Here is a 25,625-nt window from a genome sequence, read left to right on the forward strand (position 1 = left end):
TAAATAATGTTAAATGAAATTGGCATATACTTAGAATATCTCCCGACGAGAATCAAACAATTCTTTTGCACAAAGAAACAAGATTGATCGTGTGGTAAAATCACTGTGAGTAACACATCGAAGCTTGTCTGATATTTTTTTTATAAATTTATATTTATTTTATTATTTTTTTTGCTGGGACAAACCCCAGAGAAAGTGTAAAGAAAATAAGACTTTGGGATGAGGGTGTCCGCTTTAGAGAGGCGGTCGATAAGTTCGAGGACATCCTCTTCCTACTGAGGCGGTCGATAAGTACAAGGACATCCTCTTCCATCTCCGGTGCTGCAAGGAGGAATAGTTTATATATCAAAGGTATGCAACAGGCAGAGAAGCAGGAATTGACCCACTAAGATTGTTGCCTCACAAATTCCTGTACAAGGAAAACAAAAGTTAGCCAGTCAATATTATTTTTCACTGCAAATTCTGAACATAGATATTAGCAATTCTTAGAAGAGATTTTGTGCGCAGTGCTTCTAATGTCCACCTTTTGTTACCACCCGGGTTGGTTGGATCTTAATACTGATGCAATCATTTGTCATTTGCCAACCATCAGAACATTGCTGTGTGAATCTTGATCCAATCCCTCCGATGTTGCATATGCTGCTTGAAATTCCACAGGGAGATGCAGGAATTTGGCCAAATGGAGTACACGTGGCTTTAACTGGTTCAAACTTTAGCATTGCTGAGTGACTCCGATGGCAGGCTGTGGCGACAGGGTTGATGAGGGCACTTCTGCTTGAAGTTGATGTGCCATTGGCGAGGGGACCAAGTTTCTTGAAGTTGAGAGTGATGCCATTGGTAGCCTGCATCAATGCAGGCGCGGGATGGGCGAAGAAGGGCGGGTGTAATTTTTACTTAATATAAATAAAATTATCATAAATAATATATTATTTTATTTAAATTATTATTATTTATTTATACAGCATAATTAAGAAAATGATTGAGATTAATTTTCTTAATCATGTGAACGATTGTAACGTTTTGCCTCTCGATCAAGAATCAGTTGTAACTTGTAACGATCGTAATACCTTCCTTCTAGTATTACGTCCACAAGAATGATCGTAATACCTTCCTTCTAGTATTACGTCCACAAGAGCGAATCGTAATACCTTCCTTCTAGCATTACGTCCACAAGAGCGATAAGCCTATAATAATTGTAACACCTTTCCATTGATGTTTTGTCCACAGGGACCGATGGACCGAATGAGGTAGACTTGAACAGTCACTTGCCAACCACTATCCATGGAGGTCGACAGGATCGACCCAAATGACCTCCCTGTGAATTGTCATTCACAGGGACGGACATATCATAATTGCTTCATGTCACTACCCTAAGGGGGGGGGGTGATTGGGCCTGCTAGAATATTTCCTATCATCGTCAGGTGGAGGTGACAGAGCTTCGTGGTGGAATAGGGGCAGAGTCGACGGACGCACAAACCATCATCCTGCAGAGTATACATAAAGCAATAAACGAGCCAATGTTCTAAAATAATCATGGACGACGGAACATGGAATGGTACTAGCAAGCATTATGTGGGTGAATGGTACATAGAATATGTAGATGTTCTTTTATGACTTGGAAAATGTACTGATCCTATACATCTTTGAACATTGTTGGTTAGCAAAGACGAGAGAAGTACAGGGGAACTAATAAATATTCAATTAAATCAACAAATAAAACATGCAATCACCATCTTCAGATATCACTGAAGCCAAAGCAACTTTCTGCTCCGAGGAATAAGAATGCGGCAGGAATCACCAAGTGTTGCATTGCACCTTTGTTTTGTTATCATAAACCAATTTCGGTAAGTTCTAATCATGTGAGCTCCCTGCCATAGAATAACCACTTTCCAGAAAGCTCGCCTCCCACATGACATTTGAATAGAAGACGCAGGCGCGAGTAGAGTGAGTGTCCAAACTTGACATACATATCCTACAATTTTGCATTCATGAACTTTAACCATTGTCTAAACTCTACGCATGTCAACTCACCACACCTCAGAAGATGCATTCTGAAGGCTCCATGTACCTGCAAAATAAGTTTCAAATGGCATCCAAAACAGAAAAATAAAAAGAAACCTGTTAAAACTGAAGCCATTTGTCTACTTTATTGTCGAGCGATCCAATAGGCAGGTATCAGCCCACTTCTGACTTGGGTACTGCTACCGACAAAATATATGGTAGCACACGCACGTTACAAGGCCTCTCATTACTTGAACATTGTCCAGCACCTTTTGTAGAAATTTTTAATATGCTAGACGAGAGTGAACGCTGGGCAGGTGGTTCCTTCAAAAATCTAAATCTATTTTCAATACGATAACAATTTCTTTACTTCGTAAAACTGTGTTTTTAAAGGTGCTAGAAGCCAAGGTTCCAAAAAGTCTGAAGCGTTAGGCGCATACTCAAGCGAAATAAGACGCTCTAAAATGTTAAAGTATAAAAAATATACAATATATTTTTAAATTATTTATAAAAATATTAAAAATATATATATAATATAAAATATGATGATAATAGTTTTAATTATCAGTTCTAAGGATTAACAATCCACTGTTAACAGTAGTTATAATAATGTGCAGTAGGAAGGAGAATAGGAGTCACCGACGGTGGAAGATGGGCAAGACAGGGCGACGGTAACAAAGGTACCTTTGGCCCGTAACAACAATGGAGGAGGAAGTTGCAGACGACGACAACAGTGACAAAGAAAGCTGCGGACCTGTCCCTTGATATCGAAGGGAGATACACAAAATATTAGGCGGTAGAGGGAGCTGCATACAAAAATAACAATGATGAAGGAGGAAGATTTGAACCTTTACATCGACGACGAAGGACTTGTCGACGGCAAAAGAGGAAGATTGAACCGTTTCGTCAGTTGCAAAGGAAGCAACGATGGATTCAATTGGGCAATCGCCGGAGGCGCATGACACCTAGGCTCAGGCGAGCACCCAAGCCACGCTTCAATGAAGCGCGTCACCTAGACCCTATGCGAGGCATTCGGGCCTCGCTTTGCCTAGCCTGAGCACCTAGGCGAATGCTCGAGCGCCTTTTAAAAACATTGCTTAAACTTAGTGAAAACTACTGAAAATTTTCACTTAAAAGTCACATGACCAACTTACTTCTCAAGAGATGTACTGTCAGCAAATGGAGAAAATTCTATTTGAGTGATTATAAAGAAGAGAAAACTGAACTATAGCACCATACTCAAAAAATTTTCAAAGAACATGTCGTTAATTTTCAAGTGCTTGAATAGAGAATAAATTTTGGAAAAATACCATATTCCAATGACAATTTAAAGGTACTGTACATTCTCTTAAATTGTTGGTTTCATATGCCATGTGGTAGAACAACATGCAAATGAGCATTGCAGTTTACAGGTTAATCTCTCAGGGCCACTTAAGCTCCCTAATTCACCTAGCTCATTTGTTTGTAGGGTTATCCAAAAAGTCCTTGATTTGATATTTGTTTTCTACTTTTCTATAATCTGAGTATCATTTGAACTTGAGTTCTTTAGCAATTAGGAAAAACCTATGCTGCACAAATATCTTTTGTTAGAAACTTAGAATTATACTGTGTACTTAATATTATTTATCTAGTGTAAATAACATGTACATGTTTGTCAGAAGTGTGTCATCTATAACCACTGAAAGGTTCAGCAGCAGAACAACTACCTCATAATCTCGAGCCCCAAACAGCACCAGGAAGGTCATAAACTAATCATAAGAACCATTGATTAGAATCAGCTTAAACATCTTTATTCCACTGCTGCCTAACTTCAATTAGAAAAATTAAAGATGGAGTACCAGCAGCAGTTTATCTCTTAATATGGCTATAACATTTGATGAAATACATAATTTCTAACACTAAGTTTTTGTTACTTCTTAAGGTTACTGATAGTAAACAATACACATCATACTCAAAGTATTCACCAATAATGTGACAACATTTGGTGAATAGAAAAATACGACATTCTACAGCTAATGCATAAAGTTCAAATTTCTGAAAATAAAAATCAATTATAGTAGAATAAAATGGAGAAACTAACTAACAAAGATGATAGGGTGAGTTGCCATGTAAAATTATTAACAGAAGATCTTACCAGTTCATTACCAATGTTGTTGCCCACAATGATGGATACTCAAGCATCTTGAAGCTCCATATCATCAAGAATGACATATTTTGCAGCTCTATCTATTGATCTAGAATATGTTCCCTCATTTTCAGTTTGCTGACCTTTCATCAGTTTGTGATATCTGAACATCATATTGCAAACAAAAATTAAGCATAACCTATGAGACTGTATAAACTGGCTTACTGTGATCATGCTCTCACTAATCTTAAACATAATAGTCTACTTTTAGCTTATAATATCTCAATGGCAAGTAGACAACATACGACAAAAAACAATGTTGTACGTGAGAATGCTACACTGATGTTTTTGACTAGTCTTTTAAGTGACTGGATTTCATTAAGCAAGTATCCTACCTAGTCCATGAATGATAAAATTCCTTTTCTAATGGATATTTTCCTTCTGAGCACAATTATGTCCATCAATTTGCTAATAGAATGAGCAAATGTCATCGACTTTAAAATTAAAATGCGTTTAATAGGTATCACATTTGGCTCTCAATTAAACACAAATTGAAAATTCTCCATCAGTAACAAACTTCTTTATAAAACCAAGGTGTCAAACCTTGTCAGAGAATCTGGAACAAGTTAGAGAAAAAACTCAACATATTTGTTTTAACATGGCCTTCATTTAGCCTGTGTAAATTAACTATTTATGATGTTTTACGATAATAGCAGACTGAAGCAATAAGAGAACTGAGTGCCATTTACCAATATATGAAAGCGCATAAACCGCATGATAACATAAACCATAAGTGGTTTAAGACATAAAATGTAAAGACTTACTTGTACCAATTAAACAAACTGACCCCAACCATAATTGTAAAAAGTCCAAATCCTTTTAACCAGGTAAATTGATCGTGGAAGTAAAATACTGCAACCTGATAAACATGAAATGTTGCATAAGTCAGAAATATATTACACAATAACACATTTTTCTACAACTTCAACAATGTATAAGTCAATATGCAATGAAAATGATGGTTAAGTCTACACATAATATTTTACTATCTATATATTATTAATATAAATGTTTTAAGTCAAGATATAGTATGGTTTAGCTATAGATTGCAACTACCTGATAATGTGACTTTCACTAAGTACTAAGTAATCAAGAAGTACATGGTACATATGTCTAAGATTGATAAGTGAAAGTAACAGAAAGCCATCTGCAGTTCAAAGCTCATCAATGTTACGGAGTTAACTTTACTTGTAAAAGACAGGAGCCCTTATAATAACAACAATAATAATAACAATGAATAAATAATTAAACCATCTAGCATTTCAAGACAAGGTAGAATGCTTCAGGTTTCCTGATCTATCAATGATAATTAAAATAGCTTCAAAATTCACCTCAGAGAAAACATAAGACATGTCAAAGGTGTCAAGACAAAACTATGTCATACCATAATTGTCAGAGCCTCCTTCACAATGCCAGCTACTGTAACTGTTACTGCACTGGTTGCTGACACGAGAATATATTCAGTTAAAACCTGCATGACAAAGATGGTAGATTGATTATTCAGTGTCAAAGAATGCTTATACATTGACAAGCAGAATTGTTTGATGATATCAGAAATATTGATCCACACTCATCAAATTCAACAAACTTACTTTTTCAGCATACATAGTATGTAATTCTTACCATAAAAAATGCCAATGCTCCACCAAGAAGCATAAGTAGGCAGCTTTGCATTATGTGTTTTGAGCTATTAAAGTAATTGTTTCCCTTGAACTTTTGCCATGGATCCAATAAGAGAGAGAGGACTGCAGTTATTAGTGCCATTACTGGTGTCACATAGCTCATCAGAGCAATTGGATTCTTTAAACCTGCACCACAAAAAAGAAAAAAAAAATGCATGTCTCATGTGGTCTTTTATAAGGCTTAAATCATAAAGCAAGATTTGCAGTCTGTTGCAGCTGTTTAATTAAATGTGTCATGGTGAATATAAAAGTCAATAAAGAGATAGCTTTTCCTTGCAACAGCAAACCCATACAACCCACTTTCACGTAAAAACAAAATTGCTGATCACAATAATTTGATATGCTGCTTACCGTAGGCCTCTTTCTTCGGCGTTATATTTGAAGCCAATGCACAGAGAAAAGCAATAGAACTTTAGATCTGGATATTAAATAAAACAAATATCAAAGTGTACAAAGCAGCTTTGACAGCCAACCTGCAACAGAATTTGAGTCATGCACCAGCGGAAACCAGACATTACAGCTGAGAGCATAACAAAAAGAAAGCCCCAGAATTCAAACTCGGTCTCTTTGGCAACTGAAAAGACAGGTGAATTGTTACTGGTCAAGATAATAGTGCTGCAACATTAAACAAAAATAGTAGATATGTTTAACGGTAAAGTATGCGGAAATGCAGTGTTGACATGACACTGGTCTAGGTGTCAGAGTTTACAAGACAGTCCATCAGAGAGAATACACCTAACAATTTTAAGAAAGATAACAGTTAACATAAAAAAACTCAGATGCTTGAGACAATCTCCAAAAGAATGGTATCCTAGGTCATAGATAATGCAATAAGCCTCCATGAAGGAAAAAAGTTCAAAAACAAACTCAGCCACAAACTGGTAACCAAATGAACTGACTGACTGCTAAATAAGTTCTGAATTCCATTTATTTAGTCTTCAAAAATACACTTCTGCAACTTTTTTACGAAATTGTGACAAAATGATATATATTGTCTCTAGTTATAAGGGAAACAGATGGAAAACATAATCTTATGATTCGATTCATTATGTAGGACCGTCAACGGGTAAAGAGCAATGAGGGGAGGGGTGTGGGGTGTAAGGCTAGACCTAAACCAAAAAAGGGGTTCAAAAACAAACCTGAATTTGGTGGTACCACAGGGCTTATTGGGCAGTAAGCTCTATACTGCACCTGAACCACTCGAAAAGGGGCAATCCATATCCCAGTTTATGCCTGGGCCCCTATATAGCATCCAGCATGTATCCACAGAAAATTGCATTCCTTGGTAAAGTTGTGTGCTAAGACAATAATTGCCTCACTCTAATCACTAGCTCTAATAATCTGTGATATGGACATAGTCTGAAACTTTTCATTTCACTGGACATATGGGATAACTAGGACTGATTATTGAGCTTGATAGGCCACAAATAACTAGAAGATCTGAAATTCCAATGGAGTTCACAAATTTCTTGTGCCCTTGATATACAACAGCAATATCGTAGTCACACACCCCAACTGGTAGAACAATTGTTGCCTTTGTATGAAACATGTATGACATCATTTTAAAAGTTCCATTGAAAAACTACACATTTAAAATAAAATTAGCTAGAAGTGGTTGATGGAACAATCTACCTGTTAACAGAACACCAGCAGAAATAATAAGTATGATGCCTAACAGCTTAAAACTGGGAGTCTCCAACCTACAAATGTAAAAGAAAAAAATAAATAGTAATAAAAAGAAAAGACAATAGCATTTGTAATATCAGAAAAAAAAAAAAGTTGGTGATGTCAACACTCACCTAAATACAAAAGCAAAAACAAGGAGAAATATCGGGGAGGCAGATTTACACTGCAAAAGAGAGAACCAAAAATATATATATTCAGAAATTAAAATTATATTCACTGAAATCAACCGAATACAAAGAAATGGCGATTCAACTAATTCACTTAACTCAGTAGAGAGGCGTACCATTGTTGCAAAAGTGACAGATATGAAAACAAGAGACTCATTGCTCAGATTTACATCCAATGCAGTTGCAATAGCTGTCGGGATAACTGCAAAATGTGATCCACACAAACCACTAGCATTTAAAAAGTGCAGATTGCAGAAAAAACGAAAGAACATCAACATAAAATAGATGATATCTGTTAACATTAAGCCAACCGTTTGATATTCAATGACAAACATGGACACATTATTCATAACAACTGGTAATTATGGTACCAAAGTATCCTTCATTTCTTTCATTTCCAACTCAATAACCAATACAACCCATGAACCAGTAAAAATTCAAAATATCATATATTCCAAGACGTGCAGGATGTTTTCCTGTTGCATATTCTGATATCATTTGCCTTGAACATTGCTCAACGGCGAACAAATATTCACTTAGCCCACTTCCATTAGTTGGGACATCACTGCCTGTTGTGGTTGTTGTATATGTTGATACCATATGTTAGATTTACATCTTGAAAGATCCAACTCAAAAAAGATTTTGCAATTTTTCAATAAGCTTCAGATGTGTACCTTCAACACTGCACATCAATTTTTATTTTCAATCTATGCAATATGGCATCATCCAGGACCTCAATGTCCTTCTACAGGATCACCCCTTAGAAACCTGAACAGAGATCACTATCCTACAGCAAACATCTAAAGGATGATAACAAAATTCATCTGATTGATTTTAATGCTACACAAGAAGAATTTTAGGGTGTAAAATCATTGGTCTACTGCTGTTCTTATATTTCTCTTCAGAGAAAAGAGACAATGGCAAAATCTCTACCTCTGATGAAGTAATCCTTCCATGACATGGTATTCCTGTTGCTTTCAGAAATCCGAGACTGAATATACACAATGGCATTGGATAAAATGGCTTGCATGGAAAAATGAACTGTATTCATCAGCAATGGAGCTGGAAATTTACCCAAGTGATCCCCTAACAATGTTTTATTGTACCTAAAAGCATCACAGCGACATGAATAAGAAAAAGGATCATCTCAAACTTGAAATTTTAGATCCACAATCAAGAGTAAGTTAAGTAAACATTCACGTCGAATTAGGAACTCACACTGTCAAGCAGGTGCTGAAGGTGTACCAGCCCAGTATATAGAACAGAGTTTTGAACACGATCACGGCAGAGATGGGGCTCTCTTTGGACTGCTCCAACGACTGGAGCTTCGCTATCGAATCGCTGGCGTGCACACCGTTCTCGATGTCCAGAGGAGCGTACTTCGTTGCACTGTCATTCGCGTTGCCCGAGCACATGCTTCTCTGGCGAAAACTTTGGGATCTCATCTGGTCCTCGGTCTCCGCGTCCGCTTCCTCGGACCTGCCCTGATGGAGCAACGGCAGTTCGAACTCTTCGGATTCTTCGGCCGCCGAGCTGGTCTCCGGGGATCCAGCATCGGCCGCAGCATTCGATCGCAAGATCCCGTTCACGTCGCACCACCGCGAGAACGAAGGATCCCTGCGCAGCACTGGCTTATGGTGGTCCTCTTCTTTACCGACCTCGACGGCGTTAACTTCAGTGTCTGCTGCTGCAACTGCTTCTTCTTCTCTACTCTTCTCTTCCATCGTCACAGACGGTCGAGACTAGAACTCGAGCATCGATGCCGACCCAGATCTTGGGAGGCGCACCCTCGATCGAATCAAAAAATCGATTCAAGAAGTAGATCCAGGAACGATCGGACACTTCTCTGTCATCCTGATCTTTATCTCGACGGATCTGTAGATCTGATTTGAAGAGAGTGGTAGGTGGTTCGTCAGCGGTGGGGGAAGAGGGGGTTTTGGTGTGGGTTGTTGCGGCGAAGATGGCATGGATCGAGGGGAGGGATGGGTGTCGGCGTGGTCGTACAGAAGTTTCACCCTTCTTTTGCGTCGGCGCGAGAGAGTCGGGCGGAGAAACGGCGGAGAGGGTTAGGGGAAGTTCGACCGGGGCAGCGCAGGAGACTACGCGTTCAAGGCTGACCTGTGTCGACTCAGTCACCGGTTTCGTTAAAGATGCTTCTTAGTGGCTCATCAGCTGCGGGACGCATACGGCTCCGCCAATTTCCTACCGTTCGCGGCACCGAGACGCGGTAGATAGGGAGACTGAAGTCGTGTTTCCTGTCTCGAGATACGTATCGACGCACAAACTAGAAACAGCTATTTGACGAGGATAACAATGACGATAAGACTCATAGCATCTTATCAACGTAGACTGAAACGTCAATCGAGGCACATTAACACTTTGCTCAAGCTCGATCCCTCACGTCACGCCATACCAAAGTCGGTGTCAGACGTTACCAGAAGTACGATCTTACTCCCTGCGGGCAAGCACATCAAACAACGGTAATCCTCACTATAAAAACTCTCGCGTTTCGAGGAAAAGGGGAGGAGACAACAAAAAAATCCCGTAAGACTATCGACTAACTTGATCGTTGGAGGGGTCGAGTCGGGAAGTGCGAAGACGGTGGCCTCCCACTAAACGCCCAGGCGAGGAGCCCCCTCCCGGAGGAAATGGTGATCCCGTTCCGATCAGACTATCGCAGTCGGCCACCTCAGCGGTCTCAAGGGTCGTCCCGGGAAGATCCCCCCATCATCCGGACCTGAATCAAGTCGCGTCGGCCCCGAGGTTACGGCTTAAAGTTGGTTACACCACCACTATTGACACGAAAAAGAGAGTTGGAACCAATGGGAGGACTCCACGCCTATCTTCCAATACCTGCATACATGACTTCCATCACAGACATCTCAGTAAGATCATCTCAGTAAAAGTGTACTAATCAGGTCGACTCAAGAGGATTAAGTCGAGGATCGCATCGACTTCATCTGAGCCAAACATGTGCAGGGTTGAGAAAAGGGAATATTCGTTCTTTTCTTGCTTTGCTTTATGCTGTCACTAAAGCTTTTGCAGAGCATCGATCGCGAGGATTCTTCAAGCAAAGGTAAGAAAAAGCAGATTCCTCTACAGAGAATAATGCGCGCATAGAAAAGCATACCAGTTAGCATTCACATCCTCGAAGGGGGAATTGGGCTCCAACAGCAGCTGAAGCATGAGTTCCAACAACAATACCTTGATATACCCACGGGGTTGGAGGAATGGTAACGAGCATGGATCTTCGCAGTCCCCGGAACACGACCGCCGTCCGATCTGGCGGCCGAGCGTTCCTCATCCCCTGATCCGACGGCCGGTATGCCTTGTTTTTGCCGTGGATGTTAGAATCTCAACATCTACAGCTTTGCTTGCTGATTCTTCTTTCTCCCCAGGAAGAAGACCTGTACAATCCATGGAGATTGTTCGAGGAAAGAGTGAGGACGGGGCCTTTCGGCCTGACACGGTAAACTTTTGTATCGTGTATGGTTGTTATCATGACTACTTACTTTTGACTTCGTGAGTTCTTTCATCAGCTTCCCTTCGCGGCCTCATTCTCCGGTACGAATCCTGGTCCTCAGTGGATCCGCCGACGACAGGGTGAACCCCAGGCTGACGCAGTTCATCAGGGATTCGCCGCCGCGGATCAGGGGCGAGTGGCACCTCGGCCAGGCGGCGGAGCCGGAGGACCAGGGCCTGACGGCCGAGGAGTTCAAGAAGGCCATGGGCAAGCTCAGGAAGCAGGTGTACAGCCCTCCCTACCCCCCGCGTAGGGCGTGGAAGCGCGGCCTCTTCAGCAGGAGGACCGACACCGGCGCCGACGACGCGGAGGAGGAAGACGGCAAGGACTGCACCATTTGCTTGGAGGCGTTCCTGCCGACCGACCAAGTCCTGGTGACGCCATGCAACCACATGTTCCACAACGACTGCTTGGTGCCGTGGGTGAAGAGCCAGGGGAAGTGCCCGGTGTGCAGGTTTGTGCTCTGCGAGAGGAAGGAGGGCGGCGGACCGGTCAGAAGAAGCGACGGCGGCGCCAATAGCAACTATTTCCCCCACAACGCGAGCGATTTGGATGACGAGGAGTTGCCTTTGGACCTCGTCACGCTCATCAGGGCCATGGAAGAGGCCTTCGGTTGGGTCAACTACGCCCGCGCAGCTTCTCACCGCTAGAAGATGCTCCGAGCGAGCGACATGATGTGAGGTTGTGTTCTAGTGTTTACCAAGAATCCATCTGTAGTCTCGACTTGGTGGTTTGTGTCCGAGGCAGATAAACCACCATCTTACGGATACCTGACTGCCTCCTGGCGTGGGCAATAGCTGTGGGTATAGTAATACTCCATTAGAAATGAAATAACTAGCCTAAGCTCATGCCAAGAAACAAAAGCAATTACTATGGTGCTTGATCAAATCAGATCCATAAGGTTAGACAATGATCACAGAGAAAAAAAATTCATACACTTAAGGCATACCTACGGAGAGATCAAGATGAATTGGTCCAACCAAAAAGTACGGCAAAAATGAAAAGCCATAAAGCTGGCGACATCACCTGGCTGCTACCATCAAGTAGAGTTCACATTTTTAATCTATTGAAAGTTCACATAATTACAGGCGTTCTCATTTGCTTAGTAACCTGCATGATGTGAATCAGTAAAGGAATATCTTTGATTTGTCATTTACTGAACGTTAAATCTCCCCCCAATGCAACCATAAAATTAAATACATGATGACAATGACTAAAGATCAACTTAACCATTACATGATGCTACTCGTGAAACTTTGTGAGGAAGCTTGACAAGTAAATTATTGGAATCATTCTCTTAACGAAATCACAAACTGGAGTCGACAAGGGAGGGAAGAGAAGTCATTTACATGGTCTACATCGATGGTTCGCGCTTGAGCACATGGCTTTTTGGTCAGCTATCTCGAATCAAATTAGTAGGCTCGCTCAAAACATACTTCGGTAGTTCATATTTTGCACCTGAAATGGAGGAAGAGGAAGAATTTTGCACATGCAATAATCAAAGTGTGTAAAAGACAAACATGACAAAGATTGTTCTCACCTCTTTCATCATAGCAGAGAGTCATGTCAGCATTTGAAATAATTATGCCTGCACTGTCCACTATAGCTTGTGCAAGGTTTATATCAGCTTCCGCTGCAGCTCGGAGTGCATCCCATATCTCTGCCACAGTAAGATGAATTGTTTGGAATTTGTGGTGCTTGATACTAAAACCTGTTAGGATTTCACATTCCTACACTAGGCTCCTGTTTTATTAACACATAGACCTTGATACTCGAGATAGCAAGAATTACAAATGTGCCATATGCATGCTTTTCATAAATTATGCGACCATTCAATATGTAGTTGTCATTGTTGCGCCGTATCCAATCCGTTTAAGGATTTGATATCAAAGAAGCAGATAACAGATAACCTATTATAGTGATGAAATGATAAAAGAGTGTAGCGACGTGAACAATACGAAGCAGGTATCACCTAGATAGGAAAATTACTTGGGAAATATACTGATGCTAGTTTGAATTTTCTATGTTTGGGAAATATAAAATTACTTCTACCGATTTTATTGTTCTCTTTATCAAAGAAAACAATAGTTTGAATTTTCTATGTTGTAAATTACTTCAGTTCAAGAAAGGTCCCCATTTAAAACAAGTGATTAAAGACTCTCAATAAGATGTATTTTCACTTCATTATTTCGCAGAACAAACTACGAAGTGAAACCGCCTTTCGATTGGTTTGAAATTTTGACAAAGTTTTTCTTTTCCCCCCTTAAGAGTGTTATTCTTTATCTGCACTAGAAGCATATATAGCTAAATTTGGTATTCAGTTAAGAATGAAAAAACTTTTAAGACTCTCTCCTAATATTGAATAATTAGCAACGTAATCTACAAAATTCCACAAATTTTCAGAGATTTACTCTTTCAGGGAGCATTTTTTTTAATTTTATTGCCTGTCAAAGCTCTTTAGGTCAGTGGACAGAAGATAAATACATTTTACCGAAGAAATATGTCTTATTTTGATTATACATATTTTTATGCTAAAAATTATAAGCTCCATTTCCTACTAGATATGGCTTTTCTAAAAATCTTCGAGAGCAGTGAGAAAGCTGCTAAAGCAGATAAGGCAATTCCTATTAAAAAAATATAAAAATAATGAAGCAAACCAATCAACCGAAAAAAACTCTCCATTGCAAATGATAGTAGACAGGACAATTTATTTATTGTAAATAATATTTCTGGAGGTCTATAATCTTTTTACAACATATTGGGAGCACCATAGCACTGCAAGACTGCAAGTCTCTCCATAACAACAGTAATTCATAAAATATTAAACTGGCTGGAACCTTCTTAAATAAAATGCTTTTAATGGAATTGAACATAATACCATCAACCAAGAAAGATCAATCATTTGCTACATTTAGAATGTGGTGTCTGCACTTATAACAAACATCCTTAGAATTTTTTTAAAGTTCCATGTGTTCAAATTATGATCATGATGGAAATTTTTAGTAGCTGTGCAAGAAACCTGCCCTATAACAATCCAAACACTTAAGTTTCAAAAAGAAACCAAGATTTCTTAAACACCACTTAAAATGCATGCAAACATAACTTATACAGTCAAATTTTAATGAAACAATTTATTTCAAAATTTGTAACCTTGAACAAAAATTCCTTAGCCAAAACTTGTTTTATAGAGATTCTCATATATGTAATATGTTGATGAGCCTCCATTTACTTAGAGAAGTTTTCCTTTTGCAAATGTGTTGTTCCAAACAAAAACCAAGTGTTATTTTTGCAAATGTGTTATCCCAAACAAAAACCTAACATGTCATTTATAAAATTAAAATTGAGCAAAATTTGTTTATAAAGCATAGATCAATATCCATTATGCTTGGGATCAAAACTGGTCCAATATTTTCTGGTATCAGAATGTAGAATACAATTTGAAAAACTAAAAAGGAACCTCCTACTGTGCCATGACATTTACATCTAAATTTCAGTTCATGCTTTTTCAGTTACTTCTAGAAAGACTTGAAAACAACAATAACAATAAAGGTTTCTGATTGAAAGGTCATGTGCGAAAGAAATCACTGCAGGTTAATAAAGCAAACAGCTGTAGCTATTTCTGTGGAAATGAGCACCTTTTTGGCCACCATAGTGAGGAGCAGTATCCCAGAATTCATCACGCATCTGCTTGAGATGTGTGCGGGTTATTGGCTCATTATGCTTCCAGGGCTTTGGTTTACGGAGTTTCTTAGTATTCTCTACGATCATTAAAGCCGATCAGATCATAAATAGACTCATTCAGGCTGATGGCCAAGTACAAATGTTAGCAGCAAGTTAAAACACAAACAAAATAGAGAGTTAAAGTTAAGAAGCATTATATAAAATCCTTGCATAGCTTCTATGTTAACATCACTCACAAGAAAAATTCCATCATTCTCAAACAGAATCTTTGATATACTTAATGCAGGATACAGAACATTTTGAAGAATAGGGAACAACATAATTAGTATCGCAAACTTAAAGCAAAGTCCATGAGTTAGTTATGATGGATGAATCTATGGGCAATAAAATTCAGTGTACAGTTATCCATTGTGTTACAAGGTCAAGACATCTGAAACACAAAAAATGTCATTCTGGTACAATTAAACCTCAAATACATCATTTAGTAAGAGGTCATATTATTTCTTTGAAAAGCACAACACGAGTTACATACATGATTCAAAAATTAGAAACTAAATGCAATACATTCTAAACATTCAACTGACTAAAATGTTTTCATTTATTGCTCAAATAATATGATTAATGATGCCTCGACTAGGATGAAAGTGCAATAATTGTCATAAATTAAGCAAGATGTGCACTATGCATCTATGTGAAAGGAGTCAAGTATCAATGGGAAAGGGTGAGTACCACGGAGGTTCAGCATAAATAAGCACGGAGAAAAAACATGCTTAAAACAATCAGTTTTAAGTCCACCCCTCCTTGTGTAAGTCTACCATTGCCCAACCAGGATTAAAATGACAAATCCTAATTAAAGATATTCAAAATAAAATATTTCAAGTACTCTTTCTAATTTATTCCATAAGCATCATTGACAAAGTCCCTATACCTGAAAAAAACTCAAAGCTAAAAATGACTTCTACATCACAATACATTATGACAAATCATTCATTGCAGATAGAAGTTCAAGTTTGGCACAAGACCAGAAGCTCGCAAAGAGGAGGTATCATCTGAAAAAATTGGATACTAGCAGCAAAATTGCGGCATGGTTTTCATTATGCATATGAGTCCATTTATGATTTAATTTCCGATACAGCCAGTCCGTCCAAAAAATTTAGAAAGTCACATTTGTGGATGAACATTGATAGGGGCAGATTTGGCACCGTCCAGCTCCCTTCACCACGTGGTCTAAATGACAACAAAAGCATGGAACCAGCAACCATCAATGATGGCACGTCCCAGCCTCTTCACCTCCTAGCTGACATCTCAAGCCATGCATCTATGGCTGACAGCACTCTGCATTGATGACTGATAGCAAGCCACCCACATTAACTCCTTCGCCGCATAGGGCACGCCCTCATTAAGAACTCTACCACCTTGACTAACGCAGGGGAAGAGTGCACAACACCCAGGTATAAGAGCCACACCCCAGGCCAAGCCACAGGGGAGGACCAACAGGCAACCATCTCTCGATCCTTTACTCTCTCATTTTTACACAGCTCATACTGTTTTCTTTCGTCCCCTCTGCCTTACACTAACTTAAGTATCGGAGGGGTCGAGCCGGAAAACCCTCCGGTGCCAACCTATTGTGCGGGATCACTGGCGACCAAGAGACAACCCCGCAGCTTGAAGATGACCCGACAGCCAAGAGAAGACCTTGCGACTGAGTAGATCTCAGTTCCTCTACCTGGCCTCACCACTCCAATGTCAAATAAGCCTTGGCAAACCGCCTCCCTTGTAGACTTCCAACACGGGTTCGCTACATCAGCACTCCCACATCGGTGTGGAGGAGACATAAGGATGAACCTACGCCTTTGGCAGTGAACCAACCGTGCCAATTGGAGCCAACTCACCGGCCGACGGTATTGATGCACAATCAAACGTGACTACTCCTATTTAGCAAGTCAACATAAACAGGGTCATATTTTTCTCCTGACTCCCCATAATTAAAAATAGAGCTGTGTCCTTCACTCAGCTCACTTGCCAACTTTCCATACGTGGAGGAGTGATAGCAGAGTACCTCTTGTGACTGTATGAATGATAAAGGTTTGAATAGCAATACATTCCATGCATAGATGAACTAAATATCTGAGACTCCAACATTATATGTACGTCTACCCAATAAAAGACTTTACCGTCTAAGATGCAACTAATGCACTCTAACTAATCAGCATGAGAACTGAACAGGCAAAAGACTAGATGCACCAGAAACAATTGGAAAGGAAATACTCATGAAAGAGTAGAATATAAGAGATACACGATGCCGATACATATCTATTCTGGATGCATTTTAGAAACCCCTTATCAAAATTTCCCTCCTGTGATGAGAATCTATCAATCAAACAGCAGCGAGAACAGAACGCCGCTACACGCGAAGAGATGAACATCACCCATCGTCATTGGCGATTCAACAGAACGCAGCAACGATTTGACAATCAAGACAACTACAGGATTCAAGTTCATGCGAAAGAGGAAAGAATATATTCCGATGGACCGAAACGATAGGGTGGATAGGAATTCACCTTCTCCTTTGGTGAGAGTGGATCCAGCGCAGCCCATCCTGATGCGAACCAAAATCTAGTCGATTGCGATCGGGGAGAGAGAGGGTAGAAATCAGACCATCGGGACCCTGAGTCGTAATGGGAAGGAGGAGCGTAGATCGTGGTGGTCGGCGCCTCGGGCTCCGTCGAGGATCTCGAGATGGGAAGGGGACGGGGCGGTGGCGAAGCTTCCGCCTTGAGGTCAAAAGCCGCGTGCGATAAAACGAGACGGCAAAATAATGGGGCTAATTATCTCCGTCACTGGAATTAAGATTTATATTAATTTAGAAAAAATAAATATTTAATCTTATTTATCGTAATATCACCGATTTATTAACGAAGGATATAATACGTATGAGAATATCGTTAAGGACGATAGATAAAAAGATAATTTTAACTTTTTAATTATATCTTAATTAAAATTTATTAGTCAATTCTTATGGTGGTGACGAACGACAATACCATCGGGAGTCGTGAGTGGCTGTTATGGTAGTGGTCGACCTTGTCCAAATGGATCTGAACATCGATGACTGAGGTGAGAGTGGGCATCCGCAGTAGCGACGACGATTTGATGATGGTGGTGGGATGTCTTTGGAAATGGGTGGGGTGAAGTCTTGGAGGTGGAGTTGAAAGAATTTTGTAATCTCTTGTGAAAAGAGGAGGAAGAAGAAGACGGAGAGCGATGGTAGGAGATGAGACAGAGGGAGAGGAAGAGGATGAGGACAATGGCCATGCCGACACAGATATCATCATCCTTGTCCTCTTCTCCTCTCCCTTAGCCTCATCTTTCGCTGTCACGATCTCTCTCCTTCTTCCTCCTCTCCTTGTAAGAAGTCGCAAAAGTTTTTCAACTCTACTTTCAGGACTCCACCTCATTTGTCTCCAAGGACATCCATAAGATCCACCACCACCATTATCAAACCCATTATCGCTACCATGGTAGCTGCTGTTGCCTTGGTTGATGATGTTTGAATCCACATCGACAAGATCGAATACCATGTCATTCTCGTCAACTCCTATCACAACAACCACCCGTGGCTTGACAGTGTCGTCTGCCACCATCATAACAATCAACTAAGAAGTTTTAATTATGATATAACAAAAGGAAATATAACTGGATGTTGAAAATACTTTTTTGTTTATCATTTTCATGTCATTATGTCACATACTATATCTTTCACAATAAAACCGATAACGTGAAGGTAAATGAGGTTAAATATTTCACTTTCATAACTATAAAAAATTTATTATAAATTTATTAAGTGTAAAGATCGAAATACTATAAAAGTCTAATTACAATGGGTAATTTATAATTAACCCCAAAAGCATGACTTCACATGGTTGGTTATTAACTCATTTACATATCATATAGTAGTCATAACTATAAGAATATATCCTAAGTCATTAGATGTTGTAAGCATATATATACAAAAAATAAATAAATTTATCATAATTTATTTTACCTAAACTAAGAGATAAATAAAAAATAGTGTTAAGGAAAATATCATTGACATCCTGATCAATCTAACATAGTCTAGACCTATATGTGTAAGATTGTCCAAAGAATCCCTATGGTAGAAATCAAGATCGAGAGGAGTTTTCCGACCTAATCTCTCAAATACTCAAGTTAGTAATTCAAGATCCCCAAAAGTGAATTTGAGTGATTCAAAGAAATAGAAGAGCTTTCCTCTATTTGAAATATATTTTTATACTTTAATGGATTAGAAGACTTAATCTTCCTTGTCATAAAAGAATAAAAGTAAGTTTGTGATTGTTTTTCTTATTATAATAAATAAAAAAATTTATATTTTCGTATATCGAATCGTACCCTATCAAATAATAAATTTGAATAAAATATGTAAATTTCTCTTTTTTATTCATATAATTTTATGATAAAAAATTCGATATCATACCAAGTGATAGGAGAAATATTAATCATAATCATAACTCAACACAGGTTGCAAGGGGAGGTCGAGACTCAATCAATGTATACATCTAAAAGCTCATAGGTCATTTACTGTTTTATTCAAAATTCAAAATTTCTAATTTTTTTGTTATCGAGGAGATTATGTCAGAAATCTTAACCTCATCCAATCTTGATCTTTCTATAAGTCGACATCCAAACAAACATTTGAGATTATTTTATTTTAATTTAATAATCAATTGATTATCCAATCAAATCGAACTGGATTCATCAATTAAAACTATTGAATATATATCAAAAGTATCTCTATATATTTAAAATTATAAGGAAAATGGAGGAGGTAAAAGTGCTCGGTGGGTATAAACACATGAAAAAGAAAAAAACTCAAATATAATTTTAGCTTGCGTACCAATCTATATGTGACATTTTACATCAAACATTTATAGACATATACATATACTGCATGTGATCTGCATTTATAGACAATCAAACATTTACAAGTAGATTACTCACTAAGAAAAGGCTTACCCTTTAGTAGAGGCAGTAGAAGAGAACATTAACAGGCCAAAAACCACAAGCACGGCAACAACGACATGCCTATCTCAGGAGGTTCTCTCTTTTCTTGGTGCCCTTCTGCATGGCAATGCACGTCGTCGTTGTTATCCATGTCCTGCGGGAGCAGTCCGTGCTTCTTCCTTCTTGGACCTGTTTGAACAAGCAGAGAACCGTCCGTGTGCAGAGACGCAAACAATGAACCAAAATAATAACATCAAACACTTGTGTTATTGCTAAAACTTAGCTGCATCGAAAAAGATCTCCAGCACCACAAGAGTTTCGAAATGGCAGAAGAAATCATATCAATAGTGATATCTACTTCATAACTGGTTCTACTTGGATCTAAGAACAGAGCTCCCATTTAGAGTTGAAATGGAAACAATTAGGAAGGCCTGAAAGCATTCGGTGTCTTCAGCTCAGTTTGTGGACGTGAATGCTAACGAAGCTACCACCCATCCGAACAAGTGCAACCAATCCGGATTAATCCTGTTGGTTCTCCGTGAAAGAGAGCTGATGGATCGGTCATTGTGATGTTTCGGTTCTGTTCTCGGCGAGCGTGGGTGGTGGTCCGGGGATCTCCTCGGGGAAGGAGGTTGTTTCAGAGGATTCAGCGAGTGCTCCGAGCATGCTTACCACGTCGGTGGTGTCATCCAGATAGTACTTGGCCTTGCTTGGCTTCTGCCCCACCGTGCAAGCAAACAACGATGTGTGGGGGGCGACCAGGTTCCTCGTCATGATGCCGGCAATGCCTTCGAACATGTCCTCGTCCGACCTGTCATCCCCGATGCACAACACAAAGTCCGCTTGTCTCCCGTCCTCCATCATCGACGACAAGATCTTCTCTGCCACCAAGCCTTTACTGACTCCCTACGTATGGAAATGCAACAGGAGGAGACACATGCATCATCAAAACAGGAAAAGGTGTGCTGATCGATGCTCTACGGTGTGTCTGCAACGGGATTATGCTCGTGGAAATGAGATATGAACTGTTGGGTTGGGTCACGAACATGTATCCGAGGAATGCATTGCTTACAGAAGGGTGTGCTTGATTGACAAAGAAGAAGTGGTGAGTCGATGCTTACCTGAGGTTTCACTTCGACGATGAACTGACCACTCTTCACCAAGACTGGTTCGTTTGCCAACACACTCTCGAGATGGTCGAGCATTTCCTTAGCCTGAGCAGATCCGAAGCCAGGGTCAGCGTATTGATGGTGCCACACCAAAGCACTTTCCTTGGTCTCCATATATGATCCATCCGTGGCTTCCGTGTATAGTTTCATCACTGGCTCGGCCATTTGCATCCACCCGAAGTCTGTGCTCTGGCTACAGGCTTCCCATTCGTTGTCTCTGGTCCATCTGCAATCAAATCCAAAAGTAATGGTCACAGAAGCAGCAGTAGCAGCAGCAAGTGTTGCAGCCAAGAGATACAGAGAAGAACGTAAGAACAACCACTGCACGTCCACATTCTCCATCATCGATCACATCCGATAGACAACGACATATCTCTCATTAACCATATTTTAGGACACATATCACCATATTGTTTGGAGTGCCGAGGGTAAAGCCACCCTCCTCGTATCCTCCAATGTTCTGGCCTGACATCTAAATTGGTGAGGAACCTGCGACTCAAATGTTCTGGCCTGCGTAGCATACGAAATTGGAACTAGAACAGGAAAACAAGCAAGAAGAAGAAGAAGAAGAGCAAACCTCATGAAGAAGCCATGCTCAGCTGCAATCCCAAGCTTTTTGCACCGAGAGAACCATTTGCCTAAGCTGTCCCGCCCTCTTCCGCTGACAACGAAGATTACGTTCTTTTTATCGGCACAGAGTGCATTGATGATCCTTATAATCTCGGCGCTGGGTTGCTTGTTGATGGATGTCTGGGGAACCAACGTGCCGTCGTAGTCCACAAATATTGCCCTACTCCTTGCCTTGTCGTAGGCGGACACGATGCCATCCACGCTGAGCTTCCTGAAATTGGGATCGAGAGCCACCACCCTGAATCCAAACCCCAGACCGATCCCCCAGCATCTCCTCCTGAAGTGATCCTTGCAGGTCCTCTCCAAATCATGCAGAAAGCTCTTGGACCAGAAGCTGACGTCGTGGGTGCTGACATACTTGTAGTGCTTATCGTGCCGCAGCTGCTTCTCCGAGTCGGAGACCGCGATGGCCTCGTTCATCGCCTCGCCCGTGGTCTCGAAGTTCCACGGGTTGACGCGAATGGCACCGCTCAGCGACGGGGAGCAACCGATGAACTCGGAGACCACCAGCATGCTCTTCCTTGGGCACTCTGCCATGGAACCCGAATCAGCACCAGAGATGCCCTGTCTGCAGACAATGTACTCGTAGGGAGTGAGGTTCATGCCATCCCTGACCGCCGTGACCACCACGCACTCGGCAATGGTGTAGAACGCGATCCTCTCGACGAGGGGAACAGGGCGGTCGATGAACACAACCGGACTGTACCCCTTATTCCCGAAAGCCTTGTTAATCCTCTCGCAGCTCTGCACTATCTCCTCCTGTATGCTCTCGACGTCCTTCCCTCGGCCGCGTGCGGGGTTGGCGATCTGGACCAGGACCGCCCGCCCTTGCCACTCGGGGTGCAACTTCAGCATATGCTCGAATGCGAGCAACTTCAGATTAATCCCCTTGAAGACATCCATGTCGTCGACCCCCAGAAGCACGGTCTTGCCCTCGAACTGCCGCCGGAGCTCCTCGACCCGCTGCTCCTTATCGGGCAGGCGGAGCACGGACTGCAGCTGGCCCATGTGGACGCCGACGGGCATGATCTTGATGCCGACGGTGCGGCCGAAGTAGTCTAGGCCGATGTAGCCCCGCTTGGACTGATACTCGAGGCCGAGCATGCGGCTGCAGCACGAGAGGAAGTGGCGTGCGTAGTCGAAGGTGTGGAAGCCGATGAGGTCGCAGTTGAGAAGGGCCTTGAGGATCTGCTCGCGGACGGGGAGAGTGCGGTAGATCTCCGAGGAGGGGAAGGGGCTGTGGAGGAAGAAGCCCATGCGGAGGCGGTTGAAGCGGCGGCGGAGGAAGGTGGGGAGGGCCATAAGGTGGTAGTCGTGGATCCAGATGTAGTCGTCCTCGGGGTTGATCACCTCGATGATCCGCTGTGAGAAGAGTTTGTTGGCTAGGACGTAAGACTCCCAGAGGGCGCGGTCGAAGCGGCCGCCTGCGCGGTGCTCGGAGGAGGAAAAGGGGAGCATGTAGTGGAAGAGAGGCCACAGCGCCTGCTTGCAGTAGCCGTGGTAGAACCGCTCGTTGACGTCGGCAGGGAGGAAGGCCGGCACGCACCGGAACCGCTCGAGGAGGGCCTGTGCGACCTCGTCCTGTTCTCGGGGGTCGACGTGCACGCGGAGGGAGCCGACGTAGAGGACCTCCATGTCGTCCGGGAGGCCGCCCTTAAGCTGGAGGAGCAGAGAGTCATCGTCCCAGGCGAAGGACCAGCCGTGGCCGTCGGGACGACGGCGGGCGCGGACAGGAAGCTGATTAGCGACGATGATGACGCGGTCCTGGGCGATGGAGGAGGGCACGTCGGAGGAAACGCTGATAGCGCGGTCGTCGTCCTCATCGAGCCCAGAGAGCGAGCCGGGGACCGTCATGGTGCGCGACATCCGCCGCGACCGGCCGCCGAGGCTGAGCGCCGAGAAGTTCCCCGACGCGAGGTCGAGGAGGTTGGTGTACGATCTGGACATCATCTTGGCCCGTCCGCCCGCCCACTCACGCTCGCTGCCGGCCCGGCCCAACAGATCGGATCAGTAACCGTTCGTTCCAATCCCCTCCTCTCCCTGCTCCTTTCAATGCCAATCTAATAAACGACAGATTCTTGGAGGATGGGTAGGAATTCATACCTCGACGGATAGAAGAAGACGACGACGACGACAAGAAGAAACCGACGTCGTATCCAATCGACGATACACGGGAGAGCCTTCGCTCTACTCACTTCTTTTCGGCCACTGTTGACGTACAAGGAAGGGAGGAAAAGATACAAAGAAAGATACGCAAATTGGAGTGGATGATGTGTGGTGATCTGATGGAGATTACCTGCCGAAATTTCGCTTTAAGGGAAGGGAAGAAAAAAAAAAGGAAAAAGGAAAAAAAAAAGAAAGAAGAAAAAGGTAACATTACGGAAAGGAAGGTGGAGACGCGTTGGTCCTATGGGAAGAGAGAGGAAGCGATCCCGGAGATAAGGCAGGCGAAGACACGCGTTTGGGGCGTTGTCGATCCGAGTCTACAGCTCAAGGTGGCGTTCGTTAACGCACGCCACTCCCCGGTGCGCTGTACCGGAGTTTAATTAGTTATCGCAGTATATATATATATATATATATATATATATATATATATATACACACGTGCTGTGCGAGTGAGTGGGGAGCAGTAGATTAAGTGAGGGAAGGCGCAGTGGCCCCGAGCACGCCATGGCTGGCGGGGCTCAGGAGGAGGAAGTACCAGTTGTGCCGCATCCCCACGTGAGCTATTCCTACCCCCGTCGTCCCCATCTCCCTCTCTTTATACACACCGTCAGAGCTCTGATGCACTCCCGGTCGCCGTTTCTTTTCCTTTACAGATGCATGTTTCGTGACATGCGATGTAATGTGGTAATAAACAAGGGAGAGAGAAGGGGGGGAAGTCCACAACGCTTGCCTCTCCCACTGTCATGGACAGTAGCAGTGCTGCCACTATAATGAGAGTGGAACAACTCCATTTTTACTGGCTTGGAAGCTTGGCTATAAACAGAGACTGCACAGGGGTAATGTATTGCTAAAGAGGAGCAAGCTTTGCCTTGTCATCTCATTATATGTACTTTGGAGACGCATCGCAGTCGTAATTGCTGTTCTACAGTCGCATCAGTACCAGATTGCAGGCGTCTGCTCGTGCATTTGATCCAATCTGAAGTCATTCTCCCTCATGGAATAAGGCGTGCAGTGTTCGCCTGCAGCCCTGCTGGTGCAGGCGCGCCTGCTGCGTTGACACTTCTTCTCCGCACCCATACGTTTCAGAAGTAATATTAAAGCGAGAAGTCAGGGCCTCTGCTTCCCAAAGTTGTACTGCGACGAAGACATCGAGCTCTTCCTTTCCGTGTTGTTTAGAGTTTGTGCTGTCTTCTTCGCTGGCCTCGATTGGATATATACAAGACAAGAACACATGCATGGAGTCGGAGACATCAAAGACGAGGCGTCGAAGTAGCATTTGCATTTAGATTACTCTGCGCCATGTTTGGAAAAGATGAGACAGATCCTACACATTCTCAGTTCGTAGCCGTGGATCACTTGGTCTTGGCAGGGGTCCAACCTTTTCCCAGCCTTGTAGAAGAATGGTGTGATCTAAGGCTGGATCGATGTACCTTCAACATCTTTCGAGTGATGGTGAACAACTGGCGCAAAGAGACAGCGTAAATTCTAACTCGGTAACTCGTCACTTCCGATCGATCGACCTCCTACCTGGCGTTACGACAACTCCAAAAGATCAGAAAGTGTTTTGGCTTTCAATTGTTCCTCCAAGCTTGCACAAAGTTCTTTTTGGCTTTTAGCTGAATTAAGATGTCGAAAACTAAATTAAAGCAGCAAAGCCCACAGTTGTGGCAGAAAAAACAGTAGTAGTGAGTAGATCGTAAATCGAAGCTGAGGAAA

At 42.0% G+C, this 25,625-nt stretch overlaps 4 protein-coding genes across 5 annotated transcripts; 1 reads left to right on the plus strand and 3 right to left on the minus strand.

Moving 5' to 3' along the window:
- Positions 1–1,543: 1,543 nt before the first annotated feature.
- On the minus strand, positions 1,544–10,020 carry LOC135617897 (probable sugar phosphate/phosphate translocator At1g06470). Its single transcript, XM_065118635.1, has 12 exons — positions 8,940–10,020; positions 8,655–8,827; positions 7,838–7,923; positions 7,668–7,717; positions 7,501–7,568; positions 6,342–6,442; positions 6,220–6,232; positions 5,810–5,994; positions 5,571–5,657; positions 4,951–5,045; positions 4,136–4,289; positions 1,544–2,068 (listed from the first exon to the last, which is right to left on the minus strand). The coding sequence occupies exons 1-11, from the start codon at positions 9,443–9,445 to the stop codon at positions 4,175–4,177; spliced, it is 1,479 nt and encodes a 492-aa protein (XP_064974707.1). The 5' UTR covers positions 9,446–10,020; the 3' UTR covers positions 1,544–2,068; positions 4,136–4,174.
- An 874-nt stretch (positions 10,021–10,894) lies between these two features.
- LOC103992766 (uncharacterized) lies at positions 10,895–17,751 on the minus strand. 2 transcript variants are annotated; one of them, XR_010488877.1, is made up of 6 exons: positions 17,487–17,737; positions 14,880–15,002; positions 12,785–12,904; positions 12,594–12,702; positions 11,234–12,041; positions 10,895–11,128 (listed from the first exon to the last, which is right to left on the minus strand). XR_010488877.1 is itself a non-coding variant. In XM_009412607.3 (4 exons), the coding sequence occupies exons 1-4, from the start codon at positions 17,521–17,523 to the stop codon at positions 12,638–12,640; spliced, it is 345 nt and encodes a 114-aa protein (XP_009410882.1). In that variant the 5' UTR covers positions 17,524–17,751; the 3' UTR covers positions 12,365–12,637. The 2 variants fall into 2 exon arrangements, 1 of the variants encoding a protein (XP_009410882.1); XM_009412607.3 differs by lacking the exons at positions 10,895–11,128; positions 11,234–12,041 and having other exon boundaries at positions 12,365–12,702; positions 17,487–17,751.
- Positions 10,906–12,132, plus strand: LOC135617898 (uncharacterized). Its single transcript, XM_065118637.1, has 3 exons — positions 10,906–11,043; positions 11,120–11,190; positions 11,261–12,132. Exons 1-3 carry the CDS (start codon positions 10,906–10,908, stop codon positions 11,892–11,894), a joined length of 843 nt encoding a protein of 280 aa, XP_064974709.1. The 3' UTR covers positions 11,895–12,132.
- Positions 17,752–20,244: 2,493 nt separating the features above from the next.
- Positions 20,245–24,145, minus strand: LOC135616256 (probable alpha,alpha-trehalose-phosphate synthase [UDP-forming] 7). Its single transcript, XM_065115449.1, has 4 exons — positions 23,847–24,145; positions 21,691–23,724; positions 21,066–21,339; positions 20,245–20,850 (listed from the first exon to the last, which is right to left on the minus strand). The coding sequence occupies exons 2-4, from the start codon at positions 23,691–23,693 to the stop codon at positions 20,506–20,508; spliced, it is 2,622 nt and encodes an 873-aa protein (XP_064971521.1). The 5' UTR covers positions 23,694–23,724; positions 23,847–24,145; the 3' UTR covers positions 20,245–20,505.
- Positions 24,146–25,625: the final 1,480 nt, after the last annotated feature.

Source organism: Musa acuminata, chromosome BXJ2-7 (assembly GCF_036884655.1).
Source record: "Musa acuminata AAA Group cultivar baxijiao chromosome BXJ2-7, Cavendish_Baxijiao_AAA, whole genome shotgun sequence".
In the NCBI taxonomy this organism is placed as follows: domain Eukaryota; kingdom Viridiplantae; phylum Streptophyta; class Magnoliopsida; order Zingiberales; family Musaceae; genus Musa; species Musa acuminata.